The sequence below is a fragment of the Oncorhynchus masou genome, chromosome 27, assembly GCF_036934945.1.
Source record: "Oncorhynchus masou masou isolate Uvic2021 chromosome 27, UVic_Omas_1.1, whole genome shotgun sequence".
NCBI classification, from domain to species: domain Eukaryota; kingdom Metazoa; phylum Chordata; class Actinopteri; order Salmoniformes; family Salmonidae; genus Oncorhynchus; species Oncorhynchus masou.
This window is the reverse complement of record NC_088238.1, coordinates 31,543,588-31,563,009: the sequence shown is the minus strand read 5'-3', so window position 1 is coordinate 31,563,009 and position 19,422 is coordinate 31,543,588. Positions and strand designations below refer to the sequence as shown.

Sequence of the window (19,422 nt, the reverse complement as noted above, 5' to 3'; positions counted from 1 at the left end):
TGGTGGATCTGAAGTGACGTAACACGTCTGTAACAGGTTGAGCAGACAGCAGAATGTATCCTCTACTGCTCTACAAGGGTGTCTATCCCATTAGTAATTTACCGCGAAAGTCCTTCTGAACAGATCCTCTTAATTTGTGTCCATTTTATATGTGAAAATAAATACAAGTATGCTAATTCAATGTTTCTAAATGCTGGTTTCATTGCTTTATGAGATTTATACAAAGAAGTCAGTTGTGTGAATACAGTTTAGGTCATTGAAGTTCAAATTCATTGAGGTAGTTTCCCAAACATATATAGTAAATTCCCTTGTGAAGAATAAAATATAGGAGTCAACAGTTTAGAAAAAGTCAATTTTCTTTTCTAGAAAAAACAAAACAAACATCACATATAAGCTCATTAAAATATGAATTTAAAGTGCACATATGGAGAGAACAAAACGAACATTCATCACAGATTAAGAACATACATTCGATAATGTTACAATTAAATACACATTCCATTTCATCAAGTTTAGCAGGTCCTGGACCAGCTGAAATGCACTTGTGACCTTGGTTAAAACCACTACAGTAATTTAGCAACTGATCCCAGTCCAACCAGGAGAACTACTTGTACCGTTTTAATTTATGTACCTACAGTAAATAAAATCAGTATACTTTTACCTCATTTTGATAAGACGATTTTTTTTACATTGATGTAATCTTACTGTTCTTTAAATAAATAAAATATTTCAGAGGCGTGCAGTTAATGTTTACTGACCTTTATGACTTACAAAGCTGCTTAAAAACTTTACTTTTTACACTGACCACGTTTAAATGCACACCAATATTCCGTTATTATTCGGGGTACTCAAGTGAGTTGACACACGTAAACATCATATCCCGTTTACAATAACCCGCAAAAGTTTTACTGATGCTCCGTATTGGACCGTGTAGCCTACTGGCTAATTTCACCCTTAATTTAAACACTTTCTGTTTATAATTTCTGACAATTAGTCGGCCATTTGTTTGCCAACTATTGTTAGATACATGCAGCTTATCTTCTGTCATAACTTGTTGTCCCAGAAGACCAAATAAAGTAGTGCTCACCAGAATAATGTCTTACATCGATAGAATGAACGCAGTAGTAATCTATCTAAAACCGGTAAAGTTGTCTGTTCGTTTAGCGACCGGGGAGAACGGTGGAAAGATTCCAAAAACAATGGAACGATAGGTCTGTGCAAAATGTCCAAATGTCATCAGTTTGACTGGTTTTCATTCAATTAAAAACTGAGAAAACGATTAAATAGGTTTATGATAAGATTGTCTGCTTGCATAACAGCATCAAAGATAACACATCACACACGCATTTTCTTAAGAGTTGCTGAAAGAAATAATTAATATTTATCCACTCCTGTTCCCGAGACAAAATTAACATTTGTTGCCTAATTTTACTGCAAAAAAAAGCATAATTCTGCAGGAGTTAACATTATATTATGCTACATGTGAGAGGTTGTGGGCCATATTTCACTTACTGGAGCGGCAGGGTAGCCTAGAGCGTTGGACTAGTAATCGAAAGGTTGCAAGTTCGAATCCCCGAGCTGACAAGGTACAAATCTGTCGTTCTGCCCCTGAACACCCACTGTTCCTAGGCCGTCATTGAAAATAAGAATTTGTTCTTAACTGACTTGCCTAGTAAAATAAAGGTAAAATTTAAAAAAAATAATTAAAAATACTATTTAACCCATATGAATGAGCTACTGTCCAGAATACTGTGTGCATGTAAACGTGGTCATGTATGTGCTACAGGCAATGACTGAAAATCTACCAAGCGGATGTGTGACTGTGAGATTCTAAGAGTGAGTGGCGGACTTCAGTGAGTGTGTGTTTTGCGTGCCTTTGAAATCTGATCTCTACTAAGCAAATGAGCAGATCCAATCATTCTATACAAGTAATCATTATACACTTCAGTAAACAGGTAAAGGAATTTGAATCATTGACAGCTGCTTGGAACTTCCTATCTCAGACCACAAACATTGAGAGGGCCCTGCCCCCACTCGTAAAAGGCGCTGAAGTAATATCTTTAAAAAATGTGTTTCAGACCAAATATATACATAGATTGGACACACATTCATAGACATGTTGTACATACATCTACAGTAGTGATCAGTGGACATAGTCTGATTGACTGACAGCTAGTAGGCCCCATAGGGAAGGAGTAGGAACAAACATGGCCCCCGTGAGGAAGGCTTCACAGCTGGTGTGTCCTTGCCTGTCTGTCCCTCCACATGGCCCGAATCTCAGTCACGATCAGCGGCAAGATGAAGACTATGCTGCCCCCCGTCTGTGAGGCAATCACAACAGGACCAAATATGTCACAAACAGGGACAACACAGTGTCTTATGTAAGATGCTCCTGAGGAGAATACGTGACTAATTAATGGAATACATGGACATTGTCTCACATTATGGATTAGACAGATGATCTTACCATGACTATGAAGAAGTAGAACACACACATCCAGCCCAGTTTGCTCTCGATCAGCGATACCAAGTACTGAAAGACAAGGTAAAATACTCAACATTAAATCAATGAAAAGCACATATTTGTGTGTGTGTGTGTGTGTGTGTGTGTGTGTGTGTGTGTGCGTGCGTGCGTGCGTGCGTGCGTGCGCGAGTGAGTGTGTACTTTCTCGATCTCTAGTTACCTGTCCCGCTGCAGCTCCAATACTCCCAGTCCCGTCCACTATGCCGGTGACGGTAGCCAGAGCCTCCTGACTGCCCCTGAGGGCCTCCTGTCGCCCCAGGTCTGCAGAGATGGCTGAGCTGATCATGTTGGATGGCCCTCCTATGAAGAAACCTGTGGTGGCCAGGAGAGCTGCATTCACCACCTGGTCCGGAGGGGAGTCTGAGGGGGGGACAACACAGGGTTAATTCACATGTTTTTTTGTGGATTCTGTATGAGACATATGGTTCTTCATCCCCCCCCCCCATCAAGGGCTCCCCTTGGTGGTCTAGAATTGACATAACACAATAATGAACTATTTACATTTTTTCTCTCTGACCTAAAAAAAAATACAAAAAATGGGAATACTATTTCTTAAATAAATGGGATCACATTGAAATTGAATGTTGGCCTGAGTAATATAGTGAGATGTTTTGGGCTAGAAAAAGGAGGAAGGTGGATGAAAAAAGGAGTAGTACTCACGACTGTACCCCACCAGGGCTCCCATAGCCAGCAGCAGACTGACGGCTAACACTGGAGCTCTCTTCCCCATGCAGTCTGAGATCAGGCCCTGGATCGTACCACCTGTGAGAGACAGAGAGCAGAAGATTAATAACACAATTTGCGGTCCCGTCTTAAGGGCTCTACACAGTCCACGCAAACGGAGCAGACGGAGGTCCGTTTGTGTCGCGTTCCAAAAAGTCAGTCGCACAAATGTACGTGGAACTACGTTAGAGAGCGATGCAAACGGACCTCCATCGGCTCCATTTGCGTAGACTACGTAGACCCCTTCAGACAGCATAGATAAATGACTCTGCATAGCTACCTAGGATGTTACCACAGCTAAACCGCAGTCAACAACACCAATGCCAATGTCATTCATATTAACCAGTCAATACAGCCAGCGTTAACTAGGCCTGTGCCGGAAAACTCACCTATGATGCCTCCCACGTCGTACCACACAGAGAGCCTGTCGGCCTGGGCCTCCTTCCAGCCAAAGTTCCTGCTCAGGTAGAAGGGCAACCAGAAGAAGAAGGAGTAGTTCACCAGCTTCAGACACGCGTACGCCAGGGAATACTGGGGAGAGAGGATGACAGTCACCAGCCAGAACTAAAATCTTCATATCGTCAGATGCTCCATAGTACAATACTTGCTTTATTGGTCCATTTGCACAGGCAAGGTTCTGGGAGGAGAGGTTGAGAGAAAGAGACTAACGCAACTAGTGACGTCTTCACCCCCCACCCCACCCCACCGCCTACACAAAACTGTCAGCTAAAGTACAGAGACAGAATGAAAACGCTTAAACAGGGAGGGGCAGATAGCAGAGAGGCAGGGAGGATGATAAGTTGATAGAGATATAGAAATAGATAGGGATATAGATGGGGAGGGGTGAATGAAAGAGGGAGATAGCAGGGTGAGTGCGAGAGCGTGAGTGGGTGACAGCTAGCCAGAGTTAGAGGGATCACGAGAAAGAGAGAGAAAGAGGGACACAGAGACACACAGAGAGCTCTGGTAATATCCCACTCACAGGCAGCACCCCGGGCAGGCAGAAGGCCTGGCAGAATCCGATGGCTTTGGGTGTTTCCCGCGGCTCCTCATTCCCCTGCTGGATGGTGTAGTACCCTCCGTCACACACCTCCTCCGATCCCTCCTCTTCCCCCTCCTCTTCCTCATCCTCTTCATCACTCATCAGAGGCCTGTGGCTGTCTACATCTCTCTCCGCTGGACTCAGACTTGTCTCTGACTCCAAACACAGACCTGATGGGACAGAGAAACGACACTCTTCATCAAAAGAGTCACACAGTACATCATAGCTATATGAGCTTTATATCATATTCCACATACAGTATTACAACATCCTCACAATTTTTTTAAAGTGTTTATTCTACTGAGCCATTTACTTTATGTTCGTATTTTTATCTTTTATCTTTTATTATTTCTTATTCTTGTTGCATTTTCGAGGAGGATCCTGCAAGTAAGCATTTCATTGGACGGTGTATACCATGCTTATCCTGTACACACGACTAATTGAACTCGAAGCTTGAAGTGAAAAAAAAGTACAGTACGATACAATGATAGGGAGACAATACCAGATCAATGAGGGAAACTGAGCATGTGTGGACCCAATACTCACCCACTTCTTTAGGGGAGGTTAGCAGACCAAAGATCACCACCACCCCACCAGCAAACTGCAGCACTGAAGTGACCAGGAAGGCATACTGCAGAAACACAGCATAACACTGAGGTGCCTTGTATTGGGAATTGTGCTGTTCATACTCTGTGCTTTCATGTTTTCTTCCCTGGGACCACAGATGACCTACATACAGTGCCTTGCGAAAGTATTCGCCCCCCTTGAACTTTGCGACCTTTTGCCACATTTAAGACTTCAAACATAAAGATATAAAACTGTATTTTTTTGTGAAGAATCAACAACAAGTGGGACACAATCATGAAGTGGAACGACATTTATTGGATATTTCAAACTTTTTTAACAAATCAAAAACTGAAAAATTGGGCGTGCAAAATTATTATTATTATTAAAAAAATTATTATTATTATTAAATTATTATTATTATTCAGCCCCGAATACTTTCGCAAGGCACTGTAGCTAACTATGTAGCAAAGGGTTGAGAGAAAGACAATACCGCATAAATTCACTTTTCTCTAGACAACAATGTAGTGACCTTTTCTTCTAGACTTACTGACTAGACCATACCAGGTATTGTCTATGCAACATGTCCCTTTTTCATCTAGATCTTATAAAAAGGTGGATCCCAGAGCAGATCTGTAAATATGTATATCTGTGTGCATCTGCACTCACCTCATATCCGTACTTGAGAACACTGGATGCCAGAAAAGCTCCCAGAATGTTCCCAACAGAGGCACAGGCACTCCACAGGCCAAACACAAAACCTCGCCTGGGGGGAGGAGACATACAGAGGTTACAACACTCTAAAGAACATGCACAATACACACAACATACTCAACACAATACTCAATTAGAATAAATCAGTACATCACTTCCTGTCCATATGATTTCAATCACTTTCTGACTGCACCGATTCAATGTAAAATAAGATCTTAGAATATTTAAAATAGGGTCTAAGCTACAACATTTGTGAAAATGAGTCAAATCTGAGTTCACGTGTTTTTAGATAATTGGCGTTAATGCTTAAATTTTATTTTATTAAAAACGTTAAAAAAGAAAGAAATCATAGAATAGATTGACAACCCCATTTGTAAACTTTTAAGTTATATCAAACTCAACCGTTTATCTTTATCAGAGATAAAGACATTGACGTCCCATGGTAGGGTGGGGTATTGTTACAGGTTTTGTTTTTCCATTTATGTTTTGAGGTTGGACTTTAGCACGTATAGCTTGTTAGTACGTAGGGCGCACCGATTGGTGTCACCTTGTTAGTCAGTACAGTGGGGCAAAAAAGTATTTAGTCAAACACCAATTGTGCAAGTTCTCCCACTTAAAAAGATGAGAGAGGCCTGTAATTTTCATCATAGCTACACTTCAACTATGACTGACAAAATGAGAAAAGAAAATCCAGAAAATCACATTTTTAATTAATTTATTTGCAAATTATGGTGGAAAATAAGTATTTGGTCACCTACAAACAAGCAAGATTTCTGGCTCTCACAGACCTGTAACTTCTTCTTTAAGAGGCTCCTCTGTCCTCCACTTGTTACCTGTATTGATGGCACCTGTTTGAACCTGTTATCAGTATAAAAGACACCTGTCCACAACCTCAAACAGTCACACTCCAAACTCCACTATGGCCAAGACCAAAGAGCTGTCAAAGGACACCAGAAACAAAATTGTAGACCTGCACCAGGCTGGGAAGACTGAATCTGCAATAGGTAAGCAGCTTGATTTGAAGAAATCAACTGTGGGAGCAATTATTAGGAAATGGAAGACATACAAGACCACTGATAATCTCCCTCGATCTGGGGCTCCACGCAAGATCTCAATCCGTGGGGTCAAAATGATCACAAGAACGGTGAGCAAAAATCCCAGAACCACACGGGGGGACCTAGTGAATGACCTGCAGAGAACTGGGACCAAAGTAACAAAGCCTACCATCAGTAACACACTACGCCGCCAGGGACTCAAATCCTGCAGTGCCAGACGTGTCCCCCTGCTTAAGCCAGTACATGTCCAGGCCCGTCTGAAGTTTGCTAGAGAGCATTTGGATGAACCAGAAGAAGATTGGGAGAATGTCACATGGTCAGATGAAACCAAAATATAACTTTTTGGTAAAAACTCAACTCATCGTGTTTGGAGTACAAAGAATGCTGAGTTGCATCCAAAGAACACTATACCTACTGTCACGTTCTGACCATAGTTCTTTTGTGTTTTCCTTGTTTTAGCGTTGGTCAGGATGTGAGCTGTGTGGGCATTCTATGTTGGTTGTGACATTTGGTGATGTATCGTGTTTTGTTTTGGGTTTTCGCTGTCCAGTGTTTGTATCTAGGTTTTGGGTTGGTTTAGCGCCAGTGTTTTGGGCATTCACCCATGTTTTGGACCTGTTACGTTTTGAAGGACATTAAAGCGTTTTCCCGTTCATTTCGGTCTCTGCAACTGACTCCTCACTCATTTCACTCACCCGCCATTACAGAAGCCCGCCCCACCAGATAGAGTCAGCAGGAGCAGCGACCACCCCTCTCCTCACGATGGAGGAGAGAGTCCTTCATCATACATCCATCCTCCATCGCATCGGATCAGTAATAGATCAAATGATGGAGAGGATGAATCGTTAGGAGAGGAGTGGTCTCCCTACTACCCCACCTACCCACCCACCACAACAGGACCAAGCGGCGTGGTGACAGGCAGCGGCAGCAGGAGCAGCGCAAGGAGGAATGGACATGGGAGGACGAGTTGGACGGTAAAGGACCCTGGGCACAGCCAGGAGAATATCGCTGCCCCAAGGAAGAGCTGGAGGCGGAGAGGCGCTGATATGAGGAGGCAGCACGGCAGCACGGATGGAAGCCTGAGAGTCAGCCCCAAAACAACAATTTCTTGGGGGGGCACACAAAAAGTGTGACGAAGCCAGGTAGGAGACCTGCGCCAACTTCCTGTGCTTACCGGAGGGCGAGAGAGACCGGGCAGGCACCGTGTTATGCTGTGGAGCGCACGGTGTCCCCAGTGCGGGTGCATAGCCCGGTGTGGTACATACCAGCTCCTCGTATCGGCCGTGCTAGAGTGGGCATCGAGCCAGGTGCCATGAAGCCGGCTCTACGCATCTGGTCTCCAGTGCGTCTCCTTGGGCCGGCATACATGGCACCAGCCTTACGCATGGTGTCAGCGCAGTACGGGCAGCACAGCCCAGTACGGGCTATTCCACCTCGCCGCACTGGCAGGGCGACCGGGAGCATTCAACCAGGTAAGGTTGGGCAGGCTCGGTGCTCAAGAGCTCCAGTGCGCGTGCACGGTCCGGTCTATCTAGTACCACCTCCACATACCAGCCCTCCGGTGGCAGCCCCCCGCACCAGTCTGTCTCTCCGTTTCAGCCCTACAGGTGCTCCCGCCTGTCCAGCGCTGCTAGAGCCCTCCTCCTCTCCAGTGCTGCCAGAGTCTCCCATCTGTCCAGAGGTGCTAGAGTCTCCCGTCTGTCCAGAGCTGCTAGAGTCTCCCGTCTGTTCAGAGCTGTTAGAGTCTCCCGTCTGTCCAGAGCTGCTAGAGTCTCCCGCCTGTCCAGAGCTGCTAGTCTCCCGCCTGTCCAGAGCTGCTAGTCTCCCGCCTGTCCAGAGCTGCTAGAGTCTCCCGCCTGTCATGAGCCACCAGAGCCGGCAGTCTGCAAGGAGCCGGCAGTCTGCAAGGAGCCGCCAGAGCCGCCAGTCTGCAAGGAGCCGGCCGGGGCCGCCAGTCTGCAAGGAGCCGCCAGAGCCGCCAGTCAGCCAGGATCTTCCAGAGCCGCCAGTCAGCCAGGATCTTCCAGAGCCGCCAGTCAGCCAGGATCTTCCAGAGCCGCCAGTCAGCCAGGATCTGCCAGAGCCGCCATTCAGCCAGGATCTGCCAGAGCCGCCATTCATCCAGGGTCTGCCAGAGCCGCCATTCAGCCAGGATCTACCAGAGCCGCCATTCAGCCAGGATCTGCCAGAGCCGCCATTCAGCCAGGGTCTGCCAGAGCCGCCAGTCAGCCAGGAGCTGCCAGAGCTGTCAGTCAGCCAGAAGCTGCCAGAGCCGTCAACCAGCCTGAAGCTGCCAGAGCCGTCAACCAGCCTGATGCTGCCAGAGACGTCAACCAGCCTGAAGCTGCCAGAGCCGTCAACCAGCCTGAAGCTGCCAGAGCCGTCAACCAGCCTGAGCTATCTCTCAGTCCTGAGCTACCCCTCAGTCCTGAGCTACCTCAGTCCCGAGCTACCCCTCACTCCGGAGCTGCCCCTCAGTCCAGTGGGGCCCTTTATTAGGGTTCCTAGGCCAAGGTCGGCGGCTAGGGTCGCCACTCAAAGAACGCTAAGGAGGTGGACAAAGACAATGATGGAGTGGGGTCCACGTCCAGCGCCAGAGCCTCCACCGCGGACAGATGCCCACAGAGACCCTCTCCTATAGGTTTAGGTTGTGCGGTTGGAGTCCGCACCTTGGGGGGGGGGGGGTACTATCAAATCAAATTTTATTTGTCACATACACATGGTTAGCAGATGTTAATGCGAGTGTAGCGAAATGCTTGTGCTTCTAGTTCCGACAATGCAGTAATAACCAACAAGTAATCTAACTAACAATTCCTAAACTACTGTCTTATACACAGTGTAAGGGGATAAAGAATATGTACATAAGGATATATGAATGAGTGATGGTACAGAGCAGCATAGGCAAGATACAGTAGATGGTATCGAGTACAGTATATACGTATGAGATGAGTATGTAAACAAAGTGGCATAGTTAAAGTGGCTAGTGATACATGTATTACATAAGGATGCAGTCGATGATATAGAGTACAGTATATACGTATGCATATGAGATGAATAATGTAGGGTAAGTAACATAAGGTAGCATTGTTTAAAGTGGCTGGTGATATATTTACATCATTTCCCATCAATTCCCATTATTAAAGTGGCTGGAGTTGAGTCAGTGTCAGTGTGTTGGCAGCAGCCACTCAATGTTAGTGGTGGCTGTTTAACAGTCTGATGGCCTTGAGATAGAAGCTGTTTTTCAGTCTCTCGATCCCAGCTTTGATGCACCTGTACTGACCTCGCCTTCTGGATGATAGCGGGGTGAACAGGCAGTGGCTCGGGTGGTTGATGTCCTTGATGATCTTTATGGCCTTCCTGTAACATCAGGTGGTGTAGGTGTCCTGGAGGGCAGGTAGTTTGCCCCCGGTGATGCGTTGTGCAGACCTCACTACCCTCTGGAGAGCCTTACGGTTGAGGGCGGAGCATTTGCCGTACCAGGTGGTGATACAGCCCGCCAGGATGCTCTCGATTGTGCATCTGTAGAAGTTTGTGAGTGCTTTTGGTGACAAGCCGAATTTCTTCAGCCTCCTGAGGTTGAAGAGGCGCTGCTGCGCCTTCTTCACGATGCTGTCTGTGTGAGTGGACCAATTCAGTTTGTCTGTGATGTGTATGCCTAGGAACTTAAAACTTGCTACTCTCTCCACTACTGTTCCATCGATGTGGATAGGGGGTGTTCCCTATGCTGTTTCCTGAAGTCCACAATCATCTCCTTAGTTTTGTTGACGTTGAGTGTGAGGTTATTTTCCTGACACCACACTCCGAGGGCCCTCACCTCCTCCCTGTAGGCCGTCTCGTCGTTGTTGGTAATCAAGCCTACCACTGTTGTGTCGTCCGCAAACTTGATCACGTTCTGACCATAGTTATTTTGTGTTTTCCTTGTTTTAGTGTTGGTCAGGACGTGAGCTGGGTGGGCATTCTATGTTGGTTGTGACGTTTGGTGATGTATCGTGTTTTGTTTTGGGATTTTGCTGTCCAGTGTTTGTATCTAGGTTTTGGGTTGGTTTAGCGCCAGTGTTTTGGGCCTGTTACGTTTTGAAGGACATTAAAGCATTTTCCCATTCATTTCGCTCTCTGCATCTGACTCCTCACTCATTTCACTCACCCACCATTACACCTACTGTGAAGCATGGGGGTGGAAACATCATGCTGTTGGGCTGTTTTTCTGCAAAGGGACCAGGACTACTGATCCGTGTAAAGGAAAGAATGAATGGGGCCATGTATCGTGGGATTTTGAGTGAAAACCTCCTTCCATCAGCAAGGGCATTGATGATGAAACGTTGCTGGGTCTTTCAGCATGACAATGATCCCAAACACACCGCCCGGGCAACGAAGGAGTGGCTTCGTAAGAAGCATTTCAAGGTCCTGGAGTGGCCTTGCCAGTCTCCAGATCTCAACCCCATAGAAAATCTTTGGAAGGTGTTGAAAGTCCGTGTTGCCCAGCAACAGCCCCAAAACATCACTGCTCTAGAGGAGATCAGCATGGAGGAATGGGCCAAAATACCAGCAACAGTGTGTGAAAACCTTGTGAAGACTTACAGAAAACATTTGACCTCTGTCATTGCCAACAAAGAGTATATAACAAAGTATTGAGATAAACTTTTGTTATTGACCAAATACTTATTTTCCACCATAATTTGCAAATAAATTAATTAAAAATCCTACAATGTGATTTTGTGGATTTTTTTCTTCTCATTTTGTCTGTCATAGTTGAAGTGTACCTATGATGAAAATTACAGGCCTCTCATCTTTTTAAGTGGGAGAACTTGCACAATTGGTGGCTGACTAAATACTTTTTTGCCCCACTGTATGTGTTACACCTGTGCTGGTTTCCACCACGTTAGGGGAACGTGTTTTACCTGTCCTGGCCCAGGTGCTATTTAAGAGCGGCACATGTCTTGATAGATGTTGAGGGTTAACACCTTTAGTTGGCGCTCCCTATTTTGATTTCTAGACAAACAATCCCTTATCTGATTTTGTTTTGCTTCCTGTCTTTAAGTTTGGTGTGGATTTTTCTTTTGTTTGCCTCTTCTTGGGCAAATTTAGTTGGTGTCCTTTAGGTTACAGTTTTTTGTTGCTAGTCAACTTTCAGTGGACACGCCCATGTCTTTCAGAACCTCTCCTAAAACCCCACCTGTTTCATCTTAGTTGTTGGTCAGTGCCTCTGTTAGTTCCCCCTTCTGTATGCCTGACATTTTTTGGTTTTCTTGCCGGGGAACGAAACAGTTACGCAAAATGGGTCAACTTTGAACACCTATCTCCTGAATGTTTTGGCATTCAGGTCTAAAATGTTACTTTCTGACCAATTTCACCATGCGCAAACATGTATGACAGGTTTCTGGCAAATCAAAAGGGGTGTCGTCAGAAAGCGATTGAAATCATATGGAACGACCCCACAGTTAAAGCAATCCCCTAAGGCTGCTGTTTGTAAAGACAACTTCTGATTGTTGACAATCAGGGAGCCTAACTCAATCTGTGTGAGTGATCGGCATTGATCAGTAGTGATCAATGTAGATCGTTTTGACAATATCGCAATGTTATTTTTCCGCTAGTTTTCTGCACCTGCACCTAAACTCCAGTATTTTTCCTTCATAGCTTGTTCTCCATCTTGTTTTTAGGGAGCCCATTTGTTTTCAACACTTTTATTTCCCTGACTGACCAAAACTCTCATGGCTCTCCCTCTGACATATGGTGAGCAATATGTTTGGAACATCGAATCGCAATAAAAATCACAATATCGAATCACAATACATATAAAATTGTGGGAATCGCAATACATATCTTATCGTTATAATATCGTATCGTAAGGTCCCTGGCAATTCCCAGCCCTATTGATCAGTGTTGGAGTATACTAGTGTCATGGAAGAGAGAGGGACATGATACTCACCCCGACTTGCCGAACCAGTTCCCCATGACTGCCACCACACAGGGCCAGACAGCAGACTGCAGTAGGCCGTTCAGCACCCAAAGGCCACAGTACAGGTAGATGTTATAGAACTGCAGCCACTCAGTCAGGGTACCAAACACAAACTCCTGGGAAGTGAAGGAGGGAAAAACAGAAGGTTATATTGGATTACGTCATCAATAGAGTACAATGAAATGTAATGGGATCAAAATGCAGAATCTGCAGTATATATGACTATTGTAGTAACTACGTTTTAACTAAGTACCTATTGTAAAAATCTGATGTAAAAACTGTGTAGATGTATGTGAAATATAAAAAGCAATGCCCCACTTACCACTATGGCTGAACCACACAGACCAAAGGAGAGGACGTATCGGAGGTTCATGTGGTCTCCGATCACTCCACTCATATATAGGCCCTGCATGAATATTGAACAACACACGCATATTTACTCTGTCCTCCTGCTTTGACTATTTTAACTATGACTATAAAAAAATATATATTTAACTTGGCAAGTAAGTAAAGAACAAATTCTTATTTTACAATGACGGCCTACCCCGGCCAAACCCTCCACTGCAGGTCAGCACTCAACCTGTTTACAACTACCATATATCCTCAAGATTATAACCTGTAATAAGAACTCTAGGCTATACGTCACTTCCTGATGACAGGGCCTGGAAAGCACAGCCACACAATCTTTAGCACAGCTGAGTGGGGTCAAAGGTCAGGGTTCAGAGTGGGGAGGTCAGAATAGGGAATGTGAGAAGACAGCATCAGTGTGCTTGTTTCCATGTTGATAATTAAAGACAATATTCGCAAATTAACACCACAGTCAACTTTCAGTGTGGGGCAGGAGAGAGAAGTAAATCTGACATGACTGATTAGGTTACATTGACTCACTGTTGCTAGACTACTAGTACCCCCCCCCCCCCCCATGACCCCAGCTGGCCCTGACACTCACCACGGCGTAGGAAAACAGGAAGATGGTGTCGAGGACACCCAGGAACAGAGTGGCTTCATCGGAGTCTGCAAACAGGTTATTCTCCTCCCATGTCTGGAGGAAGATTCCGAATAGACAATCAAAGATACATACAGTAACACAATAAATAAACATTATATCATATCAAACAAAAACATTTTCAGAGCAACTGAATAAAGGGATTTATTTAACCATTTGACCATTAGTATTAGCTGTACTTCATGGTCTGTTTCAGTACTCATCAGTAGCTCCACACGTGATAACACTTCCTCATCCACTACTCAAAACAAAAAGTAAATATTGAGGACTGCACCTGAAGAGATCACTAAACAAATCCAATAGTGCAAACTAAGGCAAAATAGCAGACGTCCAGGAATTAAGTCATTATATCAGAGGCCATCTTTTAGATGAGGCGAAAGGGGGGGGATCATTCAAGGAAGTGAATCCGCATCCTCCTGAGTACGTACCTCCCCGGGTGAGAAGGCAGGAGAGCTGGCATTCTGCACAGAGGGAGTCCACTGGGCTGAGATGCTCACTTTCACATTACTGAATGTCTTCCTTGAGGCGTGCAGGAGGACATAGCTGGAGGGAGAGGGAGGGGAGACTTAATAAAGCCCTGTTATATTCTTAGCAGAACAAGGGACCAGAAACATCCAGGGCCTTCCAATTATGTATTTAGTTGTTTAAAGCAGCTGGTGTGTAGGTCAGTACTCAACCCGTTTACAACTACTATATAACCTGTAATAAGAACTCAAGGCTACACGTCACTTCCTGATGACCGGACCTGGAAAGCACAGCCACAAAATCTTTGGCACAGCTGAGTGGGGTCAAAGGTCAGGGTTCAGAGTAGGGAGGTCAGGAGAGGTAATGTGAGCAACACAGGCACAGATTCAGCATTAATCGGATTCTTTCTGCTCAACTGTCTGATACGTTCACTTTCTCCTAGTCTGATAACAACCAGTCTGACCAAGAAGCAATGATGTCATTTAAAAGAAAAAATCAGCGAAGAGCTGTATAGGACTGTGAGTACTGTAGCTCCGGTCCAGGCATTAGCATGTGCTGGGGCCCCTGGCTTAGTACTGTATTTACTTAAGGATGATGTAGGCCAATATGAGCACAAGTGAGCCTGCGTATCAAATGCGTATGTATGCTCTGGTTTAAGTGCTTGTGTAGAGAGCATTTAGGGCAAAGAGAACTGGAATGAGAACTCTGAACATTCAGAGGGTCTTATACCAGATCCCTACAAGGCTGGTGGGAGCTCAGGAGTTGAGTTTACCTAAAGAAGGTGAGGAGGAAGGCGACCAGGTGATGGTGGGTGTACTGCGCCAGGAAGCCACAGCACGGGGACGACATCACAGGGGTCACCAGGAGGGATAGGAGGGGGTGGAGGCCTTCAAGGGAACAGCAGTAGGAGGCAGGAGTGATAGGGGGTTCAGCAAAGGAACAGCACCACAGTAGTTTATCCAGCAGTACAGCCTAGATCACAGGACAGCAGCAAACACAACTCTAAGTCAGAAACACAGCTTTGCCTGAAAAGAGAGAACTGGGATTTAAAGTCCTATGAGACCAAGTGGATATTTTTACCTTAGTAAACGTTGGTAAAAGGTATAGGATATAAAGCCATAAACAGGTGACCAAAGGTCTTGGTTAGCCTCTTCCAAAGAATAAAGTCACAAGCTTGTTACCATTAACCTACTTCCCATCATGGGACCTTACTGTTAGTTAAACAGCCAACAAACCTTGGAATCTGGTCTGAAACCTTTATCTGGTGTAAACACCCTCTGAATCACACTCTGCCAATAAAGGCAGCTACATACAACAAAGATTGAGATTTCCTTGCTTACCTTTTCCATGTACTGATTCTAGATAGGAAGAATATAGCTATTGGTTTGCAATAAATATCCTTGGGAGCTGTCTTCTGTCTGCTTCTGTTGCTGGCCAGCAGTGCAGCACTTAACTCAAGTGACTCACTCTGGTGATAGGTAATGCATATGGAATACACTAGCTTGATACTTCTCTTTCACTAAATATACATTTGGCAGTGGATAACACTGTATGGAAATGCAAATATGTAATCAAGATTGAGGTCAAACGGATAAGGACTTACCTTTTTAATACCTAAACAGCGACGCTAGCTTGAGATCATCTGTTTACAGTCCAGTCTGCTATTGTACAGTGTAGCAATCGGTTTCTTTTTGTTTTCTTCTGCTGTGGTTTCACATTTCCTACTGCCACCAACAGGACTGGAGTGTACCGGAAGTGAAAGCATGCAACACAGAGCCACATGCCCCTAGTTTCAGCCAATCGTGGTGTTTCGAGTCAGTAGGTGAAGGAATTAACCAATAAGATTGCGAGTCGTGGTGTTACAGCTCGGGAATGCAACCTGCTATCGTTTGTTACCTACGGATCAGCTGTGCCATTATCGTCTGATAGAAGAGCCGCTTTCGTTAGCGCTTTTCAAGGTAAATTCTCAATTTTTTTGTGATTCTTTTTAGCTTAGAATTTGCATACAGAACATAAATGTGTTTCATAGTTTTCACAGGCTCTATGTGCTTGTTGTTCTGACACTTTTTTTCTCCCCATCCACCTTCAATGGTTTAAACTGCCTTATCAATTGCTTTAAATACAATGTAAATGGTTGGATCATTCTGTGGCTGACTCAACCATCTATTCACTAGGGTAAATACATTTGTAGATCATGTCCCTAGCTAAAGTGGGATTTAAAAAAAGACAAGCCTATCTCACACAGCATATTTTACAGATTTGCCATGCTTCCTTTCTACAGTACAGGTTAAAAAACGCTTACATAGTTATACTTTTGTCAATTTTACATAATTTGCTTGTGTAAGTAGCAAACTGTAAACTAACTGTCAAACTTCTCTCTTTCCTGGGCAGGGAGGCAAGTGCTAACCACCAATATGGCCACAGCACAGTCCGTCTTAATGTTAGCAGTATGTATTCTCATGATAACCGAGTTCATACTGGCACAGAGGGACTACTATGACATCCTAGGTGTGCCAAAAGATGCCTCTGAGCGCCAGATCAAGAAGGCCTTCCATAAGCTAGCCATGAAGTACCATCCTGACCGAAACAAGAGTCCTGACGCAGAGGCAAAGTTCAGGGAAATAGCTGAGGGTGAGTCCTGTCAACTTCTGGGCACTCCCCTCATCTGTTACATCAGGGCTCCTTACATCAAGTCCACATCAAATGTATTGGATGGAGTGTCAATTATTCATCCTGTAGTTGTGTTAATACTTTTGTAAACATTTCAACAAGTAATAGATGTTTTCCAATCTTTTAATATTGTCAGTGTAATAGACATTTTCAGGTGAACAAGGAGAGCAGTCATTGATAATATCAATAAAAAAATCTATCTGGCTTAATTACAAGTTTGCAAACCATGATAACAATATCCTGCACAGGGGCAGAGAATGTCTAACTGGCCTTCGCTGAAAAGGCCCAATAGCCTGATCAGCAACGCTAAATGTACTGCGAACAACAGCCCGAGAGGCTTGTAGAAAGTCAAAACAAAAGGCCAATGACTTTGTCAGCTGCTACAGAATCACAGTGTTCACAGACAATTCAATACAATAATAATCAGTGTGTTCTCAGTCCTTGTACCTCCAGTCTAGCATCAATCACTATACACAGATATGAGTTTACTCCATAACATTCAGCATCGAGTCGAGTGACCATCAACCCGAGTGTCACAAACAGAACACTGGAAATCATGTGTAATACAGAAAGGGAAAATGCTTAACATTGAGTGAATCACTCTAAACTGAATATGAATTTTATTGATCTTAATATTCCCATTACAGTCAGTTATGAAGTTTTTCCATGTTAAAGCATTTGTTGTTTTTCTTATGTCTGGACACCACCAAGAGACTTATGTTTCCTTTCCTTTGCCCAGCGTACGAGACGTTATCAGACGATAAGAGGAGACTGGAGTATGACCAGTTTGGACATGGCCCCTCCCCTGGTGAGCCAGGCACAGGAGGTGGGAGGAGTGGACAGCACTTCCACCAGAACTTTAACTTCAACTTTGATGACCTGTTCAGAGACTCTGACCTGTTCGGTCATAACCAGCACTCTCATCACAAAAGGGCCTTCAACAGCCACTTCCAGGCCCACCAACAGGCCCATCAGAAGGCCCAGAACAGGCACAAGAGACACTTCCAGGGTTCCTTTGGTGGAGAACTCTTTGATGACGTGTTTGAGGACATGGAGAAGATGTTCTCGTTTAATGGACACACAGGCGGGGCGGACAGCCGGTTCCAGGGCTCAGCAAAACAACACTGCAGGACAGTGACACAGCGCAGAGGGAACATGGTCACCACATACACAGACTGTTCTTGATTGATCTCTACCAGAAACACATCCCACATCCCACTACTCACGGGGTATGGGTTTAGCTATTGTGGTTATTTTGTAATTATTTTAATTTAGCACTTTGGAACATGGTTTTGGAAAGAAAGAAAATATGCTATAAATATGTTGATACCTATGGGCCATAAAACAAACTGTTCTCAAGCAATACCTTTCACTCATTTTGGATATAATTTAGCTGGGCTTATGTATTAGGTTTTTACATATGGATATCATTGCATGTTACAATGCCTCCATTCAGATTTAAATTGACTTTGTTTACATCATGCAATGACAAGCACCGACTCTCCCATTTCTCAGGTTCTCTCTTGGCTTCCATCTTTGAGAGCAGCAAATGTATTGAGTTGGGAGGGGAAAAAAAAATCACGCTTTCTTTTATTTTCATTCTGGAACATTGAAATAGCTAAGCAAAACCAAAGTAATTCTCTCTTTCAGAAAGAGTTCTTCCAATATCGTGAAACAAAGTCAGTGTTATAGAACATTTTTATATGGCTTATGCCTTGTAATTTTAGAGCTTTTGCATTTGATTGTGGACTTATGCCCCCCCCCCCCCCCAGTGTGTTAAGTTGCTATCACTTGAGTTGAATCTCACCGTGAAGTTGAAGAGAACCTAACTATATATGTGTATTTAACTAGGCTATACACCATTATCAACTGTTACCTCTAGTTTTTTTTTCTGCAAAGTGTGCCTCTGCCATTTTATTATGTGCAATATTTGCAGTTGGCACCTTTTGTTCTGTTGTCTCTTTCTTTCACTTTGCTGCCTGATTTATCATTTTGTGTGAAACCAATGTTCAGTTATTGAATGCTGTCTGCACTTTGTTAATCTTAAGGATGATCTATTTTTAAATATTGAAAGAATGAGGAGTGGTACTTGTTTGGAAATAAAAATATATTTACGCTAAGGTCCCTGCAGACTAAAATGTATTTCTACAATTTCTATCATTCTATGCTATCATGTTCTATATCACATTTTATTCTCTAAATTCAGGGGTTGAGATTACTGTAGTATCTTCAAAATGTGTGTCTATTCCATTCTCTGACATTTGATCAATTTGAGTAAATCTCAGAATACTATTTTCGCCTACCACTATAATGTAGCTACTATTTTTAGCAAAGCGATTTGAGAGGTGAGCCAGCAACCAGAGGGTTGCCAGTTTGAGCCTGGGTCTGACAGGAAAAATCTGTCTTGAAGTGAGCTGGCGATTGGGGTGTTGATGGTATCAAATCATATATACTATTGCCTACCGTTGTGCCCTGGAGCAAGGCACCCACAAGAGCTCCCTGGGTGCCCAGTGTGTCTTTTGGAGGGGTTGGGTTAAAAGCTCAAGTCAAATTTCGGGTTGGAGCTTGTGTGCAATTGACCAGTAAAGTGATCTTAATCTTACACGTCCATAGAAAAACAAACGTTTTTGAGCAGCAGCCCTATTCTGGGAAATGAAGTCCTATTAATAAAATTCTAGCAGCGTTTGGCATCTGGAAGACTAC

General features: G+C 44.2%; 2 protein-coding genes across 3 annotated transcripts; one reads left to right on the top strand and one right to left on the bottom strand.

Annotated features, from left to right (window-relative positions):
* Nucleotides 1-176: 176 nt before the first annotated feature.
* Nucleotides 177-15,788, bottom strand: LOC135515999 (sugar phosphate exchanger 3-like). 2 transcript variants are annotated; one of them, XM_064939930.1, is made up of 14 exons: nt 15,653-15,788; nt 14,822-15,021; nt 14,013-14,127; nt 13,528-13,620; nt 12,901-12,984; nt 12,549-12,694; nt 5,523-5,619; nt 4,836-4,920; nt 4,230-4,459; nt 3,637-3,778; nt 3,185-3,286; nt 2,685-2,884; nt 2,468-2,533; nt 177-2,321 (listed from the first exon to the last, which is right to left on the bottom strand). In XM_064939930.1, exons 2-14 carry the CDS (start codon nt 14,896-14,898, stop codon nt 2,229-2,231), a joined length of 1,530 nt encoding a protein of 509 aa, XP_064796002.1. In that variant the 5' UTR covers nt 14,899-15,021; nt 15,653-15,788; the 3' UTR covers nt 177-2,228. The 2 variants fall into 2 exon arrangements, with proteins under 2 accessions (XP_064796002.1, XP_064796003.1); XM_064939931.1 differs by having other exon boundaries at nt 14,822-14,936.
* Nucleotides 15,789-16,417: 629 nt separating this feature from the next.
* Nucleotides 16,418-18,839, top strand: LOC135515998 (dnaJ homolog subfamily B member 9-like). The gene is made up of 2 exons (XM_064939929.1): nt 16,418-16,680; nt 17,459-18,839. The coding sequence occupies exons 1-2, from the start codon at nt 16,464-16,466 to the stop codon at nt 17,902-17,904; spliced, it is 663 nt and encodes a 220-aa protein (XP_064796001.1). The 5' UTR covers nt 16,418-16,463; the 3' UTR covers nt 17,905-18,839.
* The last annotated feature ends 583 nt before the right edge of the window (nt 18,840-19,422 follow it).